At 36.9% G+C, this 17,243-nt stretch overlaps 1 protein-coding gene across 1 annotated transcript; it reads left to right on the top strand.

Annotated features, from left to right (window-relative positions):
• The first annotated feature begins 1,246 nt into the window (after window positions 1-1,246).
• LOC111898588 (cytochrome P450 76T24) lies at window positions 1,247-3,620 on the top strand. The gene is made up of 3 exons (XM_023894484.3): window positions 1,247-1,718; window positions 1,807-2,229; window positions 2,311-3,620. Exons 1-3 carry the CDS (start codon window positions 1,269-1,271, stop codon window positions 2,920-2,922), a joined length of 1,485 nt encoding a protein of 494 aa, XP_023750252.1. The 5' UTR covers window positions 1,247-1,268; the 3' UTR covers window positions 2,923-3,620.
• Window positions 3,621-17,243: the final 13,623 nt, after the last annotated feature.

Below are 17,243 nucleotides of genomic sequence, written 5' to 3'. Positions count from 1 at the left end.
ATAAGTTGAAGGCATACACACGATAATGATGTCTTCCATTACCAACAATGACCGATTTAAGGCTAATAAGTTTGTTCAGATCTTATTTTTGGGCATGTGTTTGATATAGTACTAGATATAGACAATCTTGAAGGGGCATGTGAAATTCATAAAATCGATTTTTAGGGTTTATATGAGGAATGAGGGGTGCATAAAAAAGTTTTCTATTTGTCGGTCAATATGAATCGGATATATTATAACATTTTACAAGTTTCTCGTGGAAATATTCAAGTATGATTTGTTATTTACATGGCAAGTAAAATAAAAGAGTACGTGTTTTACGAGCATAGACTTTAAAGATATACTTGCAAAATAAAAGAAAAAGAGTATGTGTTTTACGAGCATAGACTTTAAAGATATACTTATCCGAGTAAATTACAAGAATGGTCCTTTATTCAATATCTCAAATTTGGTCCATCGATTTGAATAAATATCCCGATATGGTCATGTATATATATTATATAGATAGTTAATCCATTAAGCATTATATTAATTATTAAGAAGATGATATATACATTCAAGGAGTCAAGGTGCAAACTTTCTTTGAAATTCAGAAATTGTTCATAAAAAAACTACCCATCTTAAGCAAAGATTGACCGCTTCTAAGTTCCGGATATTGATCGTTGAATTGAATTGCAATTTTCAGCATATCCCCTTTGTTTTGTCTTCATGTTTCACATTTCATCGTCTTTTCTTCAAATTTCAATTTCAATCATATTCAATTATCTTATTATCTTAATTTATCAAAAAGTATATTTAAATAATACAGTACCACTAATTTTTATATTATCAATAATTGTTTTATGGTTAATCGTTAAACATAAACAAGTTGAATTGGAAGTATGCGTAATAAAACCAATAATACAACCATTAATGCTTATATTACATTTTGCAGTATTCATCATTATCAGATTTTTCATGTAAAAAAACTAAAAAAGCAATGATATGCTTGGGGGTGTGGAAAGTGTTGGCAGGATCTCAATTTTTTATACATATTGAGAAAGAAAAATAGTGGTGATGATGAACAAATTGTGTTTATCTCACACATAAAACAAATCGTGCAATAAAGGTCAAATTTGGGGACGAAAGTGGGATTTTTTCAAAATATGAAGCAAACATAAGATTTTAGGTCAACTAATAGGGACCATTTTTATAACTTTCGTGGCTATAAATGAACGACTTCTGAAGACGTTTAGATGAACGAAGTAGAACAACATCCACGTAAAATAATGGAGTATCAACCCTTCTTCCTCTTACTATCTTGTCTTTTCCCACTGGCCATCTTTGCCTACATCATTTCCAGCCGGCGCAACTCACGGTTACCACCGGGACCTAAAGGTTTTCCGGTCATCGGAAACCTCTTAGAATTCGGTGACAAACCCCACCAATCACTTTCCATATTATCTAAACGTTATGGTCGTTTAATGTCACTGAAGCTCGGAAGCAATACGACCATAGTCATTTCATCTCCTGATATCACCAAAGAATTCTTTAACACACATGATGTAGCCTTCTTAAACCGATCACCTCCTAAGGCTATCCAAATCGGAGACTATCATAAATACTCTATTGTTTGGATGGAGGCCGGAGATCAATGGAGAAAATTGAGAAGAATGACCAAGGAATATATGTTCTCTGTTCAACAGCTAGATGCTAGTGAATTACTACGACGGGAGAAGGTATAAATTATATTGTTAAAAATAGAATAAAATAACAATGATACATTGAAACTAATTATATATGTTCTCATATTTATATACATTCTAGGTACAAGAACTTGTCAAGCATGTTAATCGATGTTGTATAGAGGAAAAGGCTTTAAACGTAGGTGCATGTGCTTTCACGACGAGTCTCAACATCCTTTCCAACTTTATGTTTTCGATTGATCTTGCTGAATATGGTCCAAAATCAACACAACAATTCCAAGACTTAGTATTGCAAGCGATGCAAGCTGGTGCAAAGCCAGGTCTACCGGACCTTTTTCCTATACTTCACTCGTTGGATCCACTAGAGTTAATATGGTCGGAAAATGTTTATGCTAAGAAAATGTTGGCAATTTTCGATAAGATCATCAATGACAGGTTAAAAACAAGATCTGATGGCGTTTCAACCAAAAGCAATGATGTTTTAGACTTAATGCTTGACCAGCAATCCAGTTTTACTCAAAATGATATGAGACACTTATTTCTAGTAAGTAAAACCTTTTACTAATATTTAAAAAATATTGCCTATTATAATAGCATATGCATTGATTAAGGTTTTGTTTTATAGACACTATTTATGGCGGGAACCGACACGACATCAAGCACGTTGGAATGGGCGATGTCGGAACTGATTCGTAACCCAGAGAAAATAAAAAAAGCGAGGTTGGAGGTTGATAAACTCATGCAAAACAACAACAATGGAAACATACAAGAATCTGATATCTCGCAACTCACGTACCTACAAGCTGTGATTAAGGAAACTCTGAGACTTCATCCTCCTGCCCCTTTTCTTATCCCTCGCCAAGCCCTACATGACGTTGCTATTCAAGGTTTCATTGTGCCTAAAAATGCACAAATTTTGTGTAACGTTTGGGCTATGGGTCGAGACCCAAACATATGGTCAGACCCAGAAATGTTCATGCCTGAGAGGTTTTTGGACGTGAAGATTGACTATAAAGGCCAAGATTTTGAGCTTATTCCATTTGGTGCAGGAAGGAGGATGTGTCCAGGATTGAATCTTGCTAATAGGATGTTACATATAATATTGGGATCTTTGATTCATAAGTTTGATTGGAAGCTTGTGGGAAATACGAGACCTGAAGATATTGATATGGGAGAAAAGTACGGGATCACATTGCAAAAGGCTGAACCACTCATGGTCATCCCTATGAAATTGTGACTGTAGCTGTGTTCTAGAATAAATTAAAGTTGAAAAACATTTATCGCTGTGTTTTGATTTTATTTTAAATCTTGTACTAATTTTTTTTTTATTTTGGTTAGAAATTGCTTTACGTTCTTTTGTTGTTATTTGGAAAGAGAACTTCTAAACTTTGCTAACAAGAGTTAAATAAAAGTTAGTGAGTTGGCGATTGAGTTGTTTAAGGTTGCGAGGTGGGATGTGGAAATTAAGGTTGAAGAAGTTATGTGTATCATGCCGAAGCATTTCTTTAGATGATGATTTTAAATCGAAATGTGGATAGGATGTATATCATTTATTGTTGTCGATCTATGAGTCCCACTTAATAAGCAATCTTGGCCCCAAGTTATCGAACAGATCCTACGGCCAAAAATCAGCAGAACATGGCACATTTGTTTCACTCCAACTTGTCGCCGCTACTTGTCCGGAGTCGCCGCTAAAGGTGTCGCCACAAAAGGTTCGTCCCTTTTGTTTCCCCTCGTCCCAGATCAGCTACTCCACACAGCTCTTTTCACCTTCAAACTCTGACGACGACCAACGTTTTTCCGGCGTATTTTGACGATTTTCAGTACGGAACTTCTCTGACTTGCCTCCACTACCAACTAGTCAGACTAGGTCATCCATTTGTGTTGACAGGGCGATAGGCTTCGAATTTCGACGACTCCGGCATCATTTCCGGCGGGTAGCTTCGAGTTTCGACGACTCCGGCAAAGGTATGGCATCTTTTCTCTTTCTTTCTCTATTCTGATCTGGATTCCTTTACTGATTTCATTTGGGAGTTTGGGAGCTATATGTAGCGCGACATCGCTTTCGATAAGGACACATGGAACAAAGTTTTTGAAGCCGAAAGGGTTGGCATGTTCCAGTATCTTTCGGTAAATTATTTATAAAATTATATTTAATATTTTTAATTTTGATTCATTTTTAACTTCTCTATTTTTTGTAGACATGGTTTCATTTTGGATTGATTTCAAATAATCTTATGGCTTCAGTTTATTGGGTGTCACCTAACAATAGGATATGTGTACGGTATAGAGGCCGCAAACATACTGTAAAAACTCGTTTTACTGGTTTTGAAGGGGATGTGGAGGCAGTAAGGGCTAAAGCCCCTAAGGGTATTCATCCACAGTGTTGGAGTGATGCTATTGACCACTTCTTAAAAGATAAGCATAAACAATGATCCGTTGAAAATAGAGAATGTTAGAAGAAGCTAGTAAAGAACTGTGAGAGGGGGGGATGGGGGGGGGGGGGGGGGGGGGGAGGACGTACAACTACGTTAGTGCTTGTTTTAAGAACGGGAGTTACAATAATATTTATTAAGTTATAACATACTTTTTAATGTTTATTCAAGTATAAAATATTTTGTAATGTTAAACCGAATGTGAATAGACTTGACGCATTTCACCATAGTCATGTGAATAAACAAGGGGAATTTGTTGGTCCGTTAGTTGAAGACCAATTTGTAAGTGTTTAGTGCTTCAAAATGAAGTAGATTTTTGTTTTTTTTTTTGTGTTAGTTTAATGTATATTGACAATCTTCGTGAAATACATAATGTTTTAGTTGCTAAGGTTGCTTTATAGACTCATCACATAACCGACACTGTAACGTCCAAAATTGTAACCCAAAATTTTCTATTAAAACAAAAGCATTTAATTCAATTACAACTTCCACGATCCAAATAAAACCCATTGGTTTAAAAAAAATTTCAGAATATAGACACACAATGTATAAAGTGCATAATTCTCCAATGGATGTGATGCAATCAAATCATGTCTTCCTTTAATATAAGAAAACCTGAAACAATTTAAATAAAAAATTGTACCCTCAACGCTTAGTGAGTTCCCCAAAAATACCCCATACAACACATACATACATATAACAACATGCGGCTATGTCGGGTCCGTATTAACCGTATATGATATCATGTAGCCGTGTCGGGTCCGTATCAACCCATATGACAGCAAGAAGTTGTGTCGAGTATGTATCAACCCAATATGACGGCATACAGTTGCGTCGGATCCATATCAACCCCCAAGTCCATAATGACTCTATATGAAAGCATGTAGCTGTGCCGAGTACGTATCAACCCCAGCATGCATAAAACATACAATAATATCAGCAAGTGTCACAAAGACAACTATCATCCTACAAACATATTTCAGTGGGTCGGCATTGGTGCCTTCGACCCATGAGTACATTGAGGAGACTAATCTGAAGTAGTTACATAGGATAAAACCACATAAGTACCTAAGATTGGTTTCTAGCTCTTACGACACCTACAATCACATCAATAACACTTACTTAGCTTATATCCACATATTACATATTGATACTTCATAATATACTTCTTATTCATTTTTATTGTCGTTGTAGCATTTGGTTTTGTGGGACATTAAACCTCACTCAACCCCCAAACTCATGTAAAGTTTATGTTACTTATTATAGTATATTTCCTTAGCTTTTCATAGGGTAGGACACATTCTCTAGTTAGTTTTCTATTGAACTCTAAGCATTTCACAAGTTGATTATTAATATTGTTCCCTTTTCTGGACCATGCAGGAAAAACGGTCATCAACAGCCTAGGAGGGATGAGAATCATTCCATTGAAAAACTATGTGAGAAACTAGACCGTTGCCTCTAAAATCAATCGTTGAATTTATGCAATTTTGATTTTTTTCTAAATTTAATTATGCATTTTATAAAATGACTAATGAAAACAACATTTTTATGGACCAACCTACAAGGAATGCCAATTCCATCTCACTTAGGAATGTAATTAAACCAAGCCTAATTTATAACTACAACCGCATACACGTATTAATATTCACAAAAAACCTCATTAAAGATGGAGGTTCCTAGATTTAGTTATGATTTTTACAAAAACGTCAAAGTGATCATTGAAATTTCTGGACCAACGTGTATTCAAAGTGAAAATTGTACAATTGAGTATTAAATCGGGTTAAGAAATTAATTTGGGTGAAACTAGACATTCATACCTTTCCAGGGATTTATTTCTTGCATAATTTGGATCATCCAATGATATTATATGATTTTTCAAAATCAGAGACAATTTCAGAATTTTACAAAACAATTGAGTTTGAGCTTACATTCCAATTAACTCATTAAGTATTTAATGGTTAAGTCCAAATACAACCAAAATATTTATTAGTGATCTTAGAAAAACTATTTTCAATAAAAAAATAGCAATTAACTCGATGGATTAAGAGCTTGGACAAATTGACTTCAAAACATAACTCTTCTACACATTAAGCTCATAAGAAGAGTTTTGAGGGTTTAGCCTTTAACCAAACACAATTAAATACTTAATGAATCAAGTCATTGGCTTGGAAATTGAAGCTCACATCAACCCCCATTGATTGGTGGTGACATGGTGGTTTAGTGGTGATCATTAGTTGCATAAAACTTCACACCAAAACTCATTTCCATCAAAAGAAGAAAGGATACAAACTTTAAAAGACATAATTGAAATATTGAACACTCTAGCTGTAAATTTGATGCACAAAGAACCTCATCACCACTTGGTGGTGCTACAACTTCGGCAGCCACCACCACCGTCAACGGTGGTGGTTGCGGTGTTTCTCAGTGATGGTGGTAGATAATCAAAGGGAAAGAAAGAAAACAAGAGTTAAAGAAGAAATAGTTACCATGGATGTCAAGCAACACGACCATCATTCTCTTCCTCTTCCATCATCTCCGACGAACTGAGGTAGGATTTAGACATCCATGGTTGTTAGTGGTGGTGCTGATTATGCAAGAAAGGAAGAAAAGGGTTCGCTACCTGGCAAGAAATGACTCAAACAGTCCCACCAGACCTTCTTTTCCCATTTTTCAGCAACAAATCCGAAATCAACACCTCCCCTTAGTCCTCTTCTTCTTCTTCTTCTTCTTCTTCTTCGTCTCCTTCTTCTTGTTCTTGTTCTTCTTTTCGTTCACTGCTCTCTCTCTCTCTCTCTGTCTCTCTCTCTCTCTCCGAGCTTCTTTCTCTCGGTATCTGTTCTTCTCCCTCCCTTATTCCCATTTATTTTTTGGTGACATTGGTTGCCGCATTCAATGAGGAATAATGGTTTTTTACACCCCGCTCCCGAGTTCAACTTTAAGGAGAGAAATGAGAGGAAATGAGAGGAAATGAGAGGAAAGCAAGAGAGAATGGTGCTCCCGAGTTTCATTAAAGGAAGGAAGTGGAAAGAAATGGAAGGAAAACTTTCCCTCCTACCTTTCCTCCCGATTTGGGAGGATTTGAAAAGAAAGAACAAAATGTTTAACTTTCCTTCCATTTCTCTCCAACTCGGGAGCACAAATGACAATTTCGTTTTCCTTTCTTTTCTCTCCTTACTTTCTTTTCTCTTCTCTTCTTTTCTTTTCTATAACTCAGGAGCAGGGTGTTAGGGTTGCTTGGTATGCGACTAATGAAAGAGGAAGAAGATATGTACGCATAATACTGCTTCAAAGAATCCTAAGCTTAATTTTCTGGTTGTTGTCAATAATGGTCCCTAGACACATTATCTCTACATTAGAAGTTCGAAAATGCCCTAAATATACCTTCATAATCTTTTGTTTCTTATAAGGTCATTTTTAAGTGTACTATTATCATTATTATCGTTATTACCTATATTTATTTAGTTATTTAGTTAATTAATAATTTATTAGTTAACAATAAACTTATAAATACCATTTTATTTAATTAAAATGCTAAATATTCCTTATTTATATTTATTTAATTATTCTAATTTATATCCCACTTTTAGACGAAAAACAGAAAACAGGACGTTACAAGTTTTCTCCACTTATAATAATATCGTCCTCGAAATTGCTAATCTTGACTCTTGCTTATGACAACGATTGAGTATCCAAGCTACAACTTTTGATGGTTTTTAGGTCCATGGCAGAAACTCACCATATGCCCTTCGAAACTATCTATTACATTTCTATAAACCTACAAGCAATTTAAAGTTGGACTAAGCGGCATACCAACATGTAATAATATCAATCCACATTCTTCATATAACTATTACGGTCTGACCAAAACCTTCAATACTAATTCCCCTTTCTAGAAAAAGAGCAACCATTAACATTACAAAAACAAAATAACCCACAAAGGAAAAGGAATATGGAAAAAGAGTTCGGACCACTTGAAACTTCCCACAAGGAGATCACACCAGTCGCCTTAAATCTGCTCCTAAGATTCACATAGCAATGAGGAGGTCATACAAGTCGCGTTAGATCCACTGCATCCCTTTGGTTGTATGACTAAATTCAAAGAGTGAAGGACCTCATAAACAGATAACCTCGTCGATTTTATCCCCGGGTCATATCAAACAGAATTAAGCACACCAAATCATTAGCCACATAAATTGATTAAATAACTAGGACAAGATTTCGGACCTTGGACAACACTTAAACAGTCCTACGATAAAACCCCACTAGCTAAAAGAAACTATTAATCACGGGGAGATTCCAAAATCACTCGTAATAATGTTAAATGAACCCTAGTTCGATCGACCCATTTAGCATTTCCATCGACGCGACATCCCATAACTGAACTTCAGGTAAAATCAAGGCCACACATGGAGAATTGACGAAATGCCGCTTCTGACATCTGAAATTATATTACTTCATATCAAACACTTCAAATAACCGCAGTCGCCCGCAATAATCACTAAAACCGACCGATCCACCATTCTCCAAACAATCTCGATCCATAAACCTCAAAATTTATGTTAATTCACTCGTAAAACCCAAACTTCACTACTACATACCCTTATGGCCAATTCCAATAGGAAACATGTCCTTAAACACTTAAATAATCCCATACTTATAACCCCATTCATGCAACCGATCAACAATTGACAGCTGCCCATCCTTGACCAATGATAGTGATACATACTGCGAGCTAACCAATCTCTCAATAACCAATACCCAATCGAAGAGCCCAAATGCTTCTTGACCTAATACATGTTGTTTCCAAAAGGAACTATTGGCTACAACAAGCTCCTTGCCCAACAACTTATGATTGCGAACAACCTATGCATTCCTGAAGATATAAATTTGATGGCAAATTGCTTTGCACCCCCGATTTAAACTTTTTTTTAATTCCTTCAGATCCTGAAGGATCCAACGAATCCTTGAGAAGCATAACAAGAAAATTTCCTAACTACGAGCACTTGATGGGTAGTCTACATTCCTTCACTTATGCATAAATAAACTAACTTTAACCTCACATACTTGAACTATAGATTTAGCTAACTCATTCTTCCGTAATCACAAAAAAAATCAAACAGGCTGATGATCACCTGTGACATCCTCTAATTTCTCGGCTAGAAAAGACCGATTTAATTTATGCTTTTTAAAATAAAATAAGAGAAATCTTTTTAAAAGATGTTGCAGAATTGGTCGCCAAACAACATATGATAAAAGTTTATCAAAACCCTTCATTAAGAAGGTATATATGTTCCATATATATCAAAACCTCGAGATGTCATGTTCCGATACAGATCAAAAGCATAAACAAGACATTATAAGCCTTTCAACAATTATTTACAACTACTGGCCTATAATCCAAAAATCTCTCGTCGTCCTCCGACTATGCTCGGGGTCTACTACCTGTAACATAAAAAGCTGAGTGGGTCAGGCTTGGGAGCCTGGTGAGCATATAGGGTTTTCAACCCACAGTAATAATAAACTTATTAAGTTCACCAATCAACAATAACCCTGATTACTCATTCTCATTATCCTCACTTTACGTCCCTAACCACTTTTTACAAGGGACCTAACCTAAAGAATATCATCGGGATAGACACTACTACTAAGGGGTTTCCTCAGCCATACATGTCCTAAAGGCAACCATGAGCGGGATGGAGTACAACGAATGAACACTCTCAGTTCATTAAAACCTACAGGTTGCGGACCTACTAATGTTTCCCACTGGACCGTCTAGAAAGTTTGTGGTCGTCATCCAAACTCCGCTAGATGACTTGATCTCAAAACACATCGAGGCCTCTCCTCAATTTTATTTTATCACACATCATTATCTACCCATGTTCTACCCAACATATTTGTAGATAAAAATACTTATACAGTTTAAAACTTGTATAAAACATCAACTCAACAATCACCTCAAATAAAAACTTAATATATTTACACATAGCACGTATTATAAGGTAAATACTTCATATCTATGTGTAAAATGAAAGTGACTATACACTCACATGTTTTAATGAAAATCGGGTAGCAATTCGTTTCCTAAAACGATCGTTTCTAATAAAACCGAGAGTTTTATTGAGAAACCGGGCTTTGCAAAGTCGGGCTTCGAAACCGAAAAGATATATTTTTCGGGCTTCACGGGCTCTTCGTGGTGTATTTCGGGGCTTATAATCGATACCGGGGCTTTGGGGGATTCTAAGATGAAGAAAATATGAAGACAGGGGTGAAAGATGGTAAAATCTCAAAAGTACCCGAGAGGCTTCGCAGGTAACCTTCTATTTATAGGGTCCGAAATCCTGATCCAACGGCTGAGAGGCTCCTGATCCGACGGCTAAGAGGTCTCGCAAGGGGTGGGCTGCTGGCTTCTTGTGATTGGTCCGAAGCGTGTGTCCGAAGTCGGTTCCGGTGGCGCAGGTGGTCAGCACGTGCGAGGGCCTCGGTGGCACTTGCTGATTGGACCGCGGAGTCGTAACCCATGTGCGAGGCTCGGAGCTAGGCGGTGCGAGGTTTGGTCCAGATGCGAGCCTCGGATTGGACCTCCCTTCGGTCAAATTAGAATCTGACACGTGGCACATGCGAGGCGAGGGTGATGTGGCAACTCGTGACTATGCGAATTTTCTTGGTTTTCGCGCGAAAACTTCTAAAATCTATAACTTTCGCATACGAGCTCCGTTTTGACGTTCTTTATATGCACGCGTAGCTCAAATTACGCTCTACAACTTTCGTTTCGACTTTGTCGGCAAATTTTAACTTTAAATTTTATATTATTATTTTTAACAGACCGGGACAGGAAATCCGTTAAAAATTCATAACTTCTTCATCTGACGTCCGTTTTCGTCACACTTTTTACCATTGTGCTCCTAATGACGAGACCTCCAATTCTCGTTTTGGTTGTGTGGCTAAAAATTGCTCGATCTAAAATTCGAGTTTTTAGCTGTCTACTGCTAAGCTGAAACTTCGAAAAATCATAACTTCTCATACGTGGTCAGATTTGGGCGTTCTTTTTATCGAACTTCTCGGTTTGACGAATACTACGACTTTCGTTTTGATTACTAAGGCTAAAAGTTAGTTTATCAAAAACTCACCTTTTTACGACATTCAGCACCGTGCCGGTTTTGTCGTGAAACTTCGACATGTCATAACTTCTTCGTTATAACTTGGATTTTGGTATTCTCTATATCCCCGAAATCCTTGTTTCGACCACTACAACTTTATGTAAAGATATCTGGCTTATCTCACACTTTAATTTTGACACTTATTTTTATTCTTAATTAATTAAACCCTAATAATTAAGCATAAAACACATAATTCACACATAATATTCACATAATTCCTTTTCATTTCTTCAACATGAGTTACAAAGGTTAACCTAGACTATCACCTCAATATAAATGCCTAGGCTAGAAACACGAGTGTTACATCACCCAAGCAGGATACTCAGTTCTCCCCTACTTAGGCGTCGAACTACCACCAACTGACGTTGCAAACAAGACTGGCTATACCAAATACATAGCATCCTAGACCCATGAAATGTATAACACAATGCAAATGATCTTCCATATATAGACCAAACAAACTCAAAGAGATTCTGAATCCCAAATTGAGACCTCAGAAACTCCCAAATCATAACTGCCTCTAACATCAAGAACCTCCTGCAGATACACAAGCAATAATTATGTCCATTCATAACACCGATTCACTATCTAGGAACAAATGGACTACCATACATCTCGTCTACAAATCCCCAACCATCAGTTTATCTCAAGAATAATTCATAAATACAAGAGGCATCATTCTTATAGTCGGGATATATGAGAGACAACAAAAGTTGTAATTCCCGACATATTTCCCTGATCACCTGAAACAATCAACTAGCACCTGACCTGACTATATTCAAAGGAAGCAGACCCTTCATCTTATCTCAAGGCAACCATACCACAAAGATCCTCTTGTGCATTCCTACACTGCTATACTTGCCACCAAAAAACTACAACTATCTATCCCCATGTTAGGTCTACATGCCAACTCTTAAAATCACATGTTTACTCTCTCTCTCTCTCCCTCTCTCTCTCTCTCTCCTCTGAAAACGGAAAGCTGGAAGAATATAACCCCCAGTGTAGATAGTGACATTCCAATCCATCTGCCAATCTCTCAGCCTCCAGCTGCAATCCTCGAGCCGATCATCATAATTGTTTCCTTCTTGAGTCTCTTGACTCAACTAGAACTACCTCGAGCAGCGCCTTCAAGACCTCAAACCAACTAACTCACCTAGGTATGCACCATTAAACCCAAACTGACGTGGCCACTGAGGCCCAAACAATCACCAAAACCATCATCAGCATAAACATCCATAACCGATAAACTGAATAAGACAGAAACACATTACAATAAATCATGGTGCTAAACCATATGATCTATCCTCAATTAGCTTCTTAGAAGCCCCAAAATTTTCCTCGAGTCGAGTATGGATCCTATGCTTTTAGTAGTGTGGGCCCTATACTACATTCCATACCTATCCGTACCTTCCTTAAGAATCGTTCTGGATCCTCTAAGTAACTACTCATGTCCACTACTGTCAGATACATCCGTTCTCAAATGAATAATCACCACTGAACATTGTACAAACTCCTCTGAGGCACTTCCTAGGCTCTCCTTGGATTCCACCTCACCTTGCCTTCAGCTGCTAAAGAATGCTTAGTAATATCAACTAACTACTTCATGAATACAATTATATGCAACGAAACTTAAATAATATTTTGAATAAAAGACCCAACACTACAATGGTTAGACTCAAACGAGAGTTATGTAATAGGGTTAAATCAATCATTCTAGAATTATTTAACCTTTGCATCATGTAACTTAACATACTCATTTAATAGTTAGCTCACCACAATATGGGTCCCACAAAGCACAAAGCAAGTAGCATTCGAGCAGTAGCACTCAATACACCATAAAATATAAAAAGGCATCCTCCAACTAACTTGCTCCTGCGATGCTAGGAACTACTACCAACACTGTTAGTTGCCTTATGCATGAACATTATACACAAAACGGGACCACACAGACTATCAAATGACTAATTCTACCCTACGCCCACAACCTGACAAGGAACAAGAAATAAGGAAAAATCAGTCCATCTAGGGCTATATGATCCTAATCGTATATAATTTTTAAAGCGTACACTTAGCAATCAATTTCACCAACATAGATTCCAAATCCGACATAGCATCCAATGCCTCCTAGGCTACAAGGCATCACAAATCAGGAAATTCTAGTATATAATTCCTGAATGTATCCTTAGCTTTACTGTAGCATGCAATTCGCACAACATGCATACTAGTCATATACTTACGTATGAGTATTTTGGGTATCACTTAGTTGAGCTCGGCTGATTGCACACATCACAACCTTTTTTTTATAGAAATCTTCTTAGAATTTTTTTTTTCAAAAGGATTACAAAATCCTTGGTTTGAGTTCAGACACACTCGAGAGTGTGCCCAAATCCCTCAACCCAAGGCTCTAATACCAACTTGTAATGTCCTAAATTTCAACCCAAAATTTTCTTTTAAAACAAAAGCATTTATTACAATTACAACTTCCAATATCTAAATGAAATCCATTGGGTTAAAACATTTATCAGAATATAGACATAAAAATTATTAAGTGCATAATTCTCCAATGGATGTAATGCAATCAAGTCGTTCCTTCCTTCAGTATAAGAAAACTTGAAATAATTTAAACCTAAAACCATACGCACAATGCTTAGTGAGTTCCCCAAAATACCCAAGTCAACAAACATATACATATAACAACAAGTGGTTGTGTTGGGTCTATATCAACCCCATATGACCGCATGTAGCTATGTCGGGTCTGTATCAACCCATATGACAGCAAGTTGTTGTGTCGGGTTTGTATCAACCCAATATAACGACGTATATCTATGTCAGATCTGTATCAACTCCCGAGTCCATAATGACTCAATATAATATCATGTAGTTGTGTCGGGTTCGTATCAACCCCCGGATACATAAAACATACATTCATATCATCAAGATTCACAAATACAATCAAGTACATACAAACATATCATCAAGTGTCACAAAGACAACAGTCATCCTACAAACATATTTTAGTGTGCCGACATTGGTGCCTTCGACCCACAAGTAAATTGAAGAGACTCACCTGAAGCAGTTCGATAGGATAAAACCACATAAATAGCTAAGATTGGTATTCACCTCTTAGGACACCTATAATCACATCAATAATCCTTACTTAGCTCATATCCACACATTACCTATTGATACTTTATAATATACTTCTTATTCATTTTTATTATCGTTGTAGCATTTGGTTTTGTGGCACACTAAACCTCACTCAACCCCTAACCCATGAAAGGTTTATGTTACTTGTAATATATTTCCTTAACTTTTCAGTGTAGGACACATTCTCTAATTAGTTTTCTATTGAACTCTAAGGATTTCACAAGTTTATTATTCAAATTCTTCCCTTTTCTGGACCATGCAGAAAAAACGGCCATCAACACCCTAGGAGGGATGAGAATCATTCCATTGAAAAATTATGTGCGAAACTAGACCTTTAAATATAAACTCAGCAGTTGAGTTTATGCAATTTAGGGTTTTCTAGATTTAATTACACATTTTAAAATATGAATAATGAAAATAACATTTTTCTGGACCAACCTGCAAGGAATGCCAATTCCATCTAACTTAGGAATAGAATCAAAGCAAGCTCAGTTTATCACTAAAACTACACATAAGTATTAACATTCAGGGAAACCTCATTAAACATGGAGGTTACGAGAGTTAGTTATTGTGACATCCCCAATTTAATGGCCAGAAAAGACCGATTTGTTTATGCTTTGTTTTTAAAATCAGAGTAATTGTTTAAAGAAAATTGTTGCGGAATTTGTCCCCAAAATAAAAAATATGATAAGAATTTATCAAAGCATTTCTTAAAGAAAAGTATTTTCATTATATAACAAAATCTCGGGATGTCATGTTCCGATATAGACACATAAGCATAAAAAAAAAACTTACATTTATTTACACTAATGATTTACATCTCCTTTATTCTCTCAGTGAAATATGTCTTCATATTGATACCTGTGATACAAAGAAAACTGAGTGGGTCAGGCTTGGGAGCCTGGTGAGCATATAGGGTTTTCAACCCACAATAATACATTTATTATATTCAATTATCAACAATCAACCCAAATACCCATCCCCATTATCTTCTTTATTTATTAAGGTTTTACCCTAAGAATCGATTATACTTTCTTCATTTGTTCCTAAGGGTTTACCTAAGGAACTAGCACACAGTCCATTTGCTACCACGGTTTATACAACAGGCACTACGTCTCATAGTCACCAGGGTTTACACAATAGGCACTACGTCTCATAGTCGCCTGGGTTTACACAAAAGGCACGAAGTCACATCGTCACCAAGGTTTATCAAATAGGCAAGAAGTCGCATCGTCACCAAGGCTTACTCAATAGGCACGAAGTCACATCGTCACCAACTATTCCATCTACCCATGTTCTACCCAAAATTTTTGTAGATAGAAATACAAACACAAATTAAATCATTTAACACCCGTATAAAAACATCAATTTCCAAATCCATCTCAAATAGATAATTAATATATAACACATAGCACGTATTTTATAAAATACTTCATATTTATGTGTAAGATGAAAGTGACTATACACTCACTTGATCAGAAGATGATCGGGCAGCACTACGGCTTGCAGAAGTAGTGTTTCTCCGTAGATCTGGAAGATCTTCACAAAAACCGGCTCCTCGCGGGCAGCGCTTCGGCTCGGGAATAACGCTCTTCGGGATCCTCGGGGCTTTGGATCTTGCTTCAGGGCTCGGAAATATTACCGGGGCTTTGGGGTATAAACGGCACGCAAAACGAGGCAAAAACTAGAGAGAAGAAAGAGTTTGAACAAGAGAAAATGGTTAATTTCGAGTTCTATTTATAGGCTGAGGGTCTGGGATTACGCGGGGCGTACTCAGTACGTGGGGTGTACTCGAGTTATGCAGGGCGTACTTTGACGTCATTGCATGCGTCGACTGGTGGCACTCGAGTATTCGTCAGACAAGTTGCATCCGACTGAGTACGCTGGGTGTACTCAAATTACGTTGGGCGTAATTGACTCGTCGAACTTCTAAATTGCGTAACTTTCGCATACGAGCTCCGTTTTCGACGTTCTTTATATCCACGCGAATGTGAGACTATGCTCTACAACTTTCATTTAGACTCCATTGGCTAATTTTGACTTTTATTTTTATTATTTAATTTTAGAAGGTCGGGACAGAAAAACTTCGTTATAAATTCATAACTTCTTCGTCCGACGTCCGTTTTCGCCTAACTTTTCATCATTTCGCTACTAACAACGAGATCTTCGATTCTCTTTTAGATTCTTTTGGCTAAAAACCGCTCGATCTCAAATCGAGTATTCAGGCTGCATACTGCTAAGCTGAAACTTAGAAAAATCATAACTTCCCCATACGAAGTCAGATTTGGACGTTCTTTTTATGCACGCTCACGGTTTAACGAACTCTACAACTTTCGTTTAGATCACTAAGGCTAAATATCGCTCTAACATAAATTCACTTTTTAAGTCATTCAGCGTCGTGCCGATTCTGTCGCGAAACTTCGACAGATCATAACCTCTTCGTTATAATTCGGATTTCGACGTTCTTTATATGTACAGAATCCTTGTAACATATACTATAACCTAGTTAAGATTATTCATTCTAACTAATTTTCTATCAGGAACTCATTTTTGATGCTTATCGTCTTTAAATTGACTAGCCCTGATCTACGGGTGCTACAATTATCTCCCCCTTAGGATGATTACGTCTCGGAATCATCAACGAAATAGGGCTTGTATAATGATTCCATATGTCATCCTTCCATCCTAAGTAATCACCGTGATGCTCAATCTTGCACCTGCTCTTCGTACTATGTTGGGCTTTTAATCGTAACCTTCGAGTTACAAAATAGGTCCTTATTGAGGACTCCTTCTTCTTCTTAGGATAAATACTTTCCTTT

Source organism: Lactuca sativa, chromosome 2 (assembly GCF_002870075.4).
Source record: "Lactuca sativa cultivar Salinas chromosome 2, Lsat_Salinas_v11, whole genome shotgun sequence".
In the NCBI taxonomy this organism is placed as follows: Eukaryota; Viridiplantae; Streptophyta; class Magnoliopsida; order Asterales; family Asteraceae; genus Lactuca; species Lactuca sativa.
This window is presented reverse-complemented; position numbering and strand designations above follow the sequence as displayed.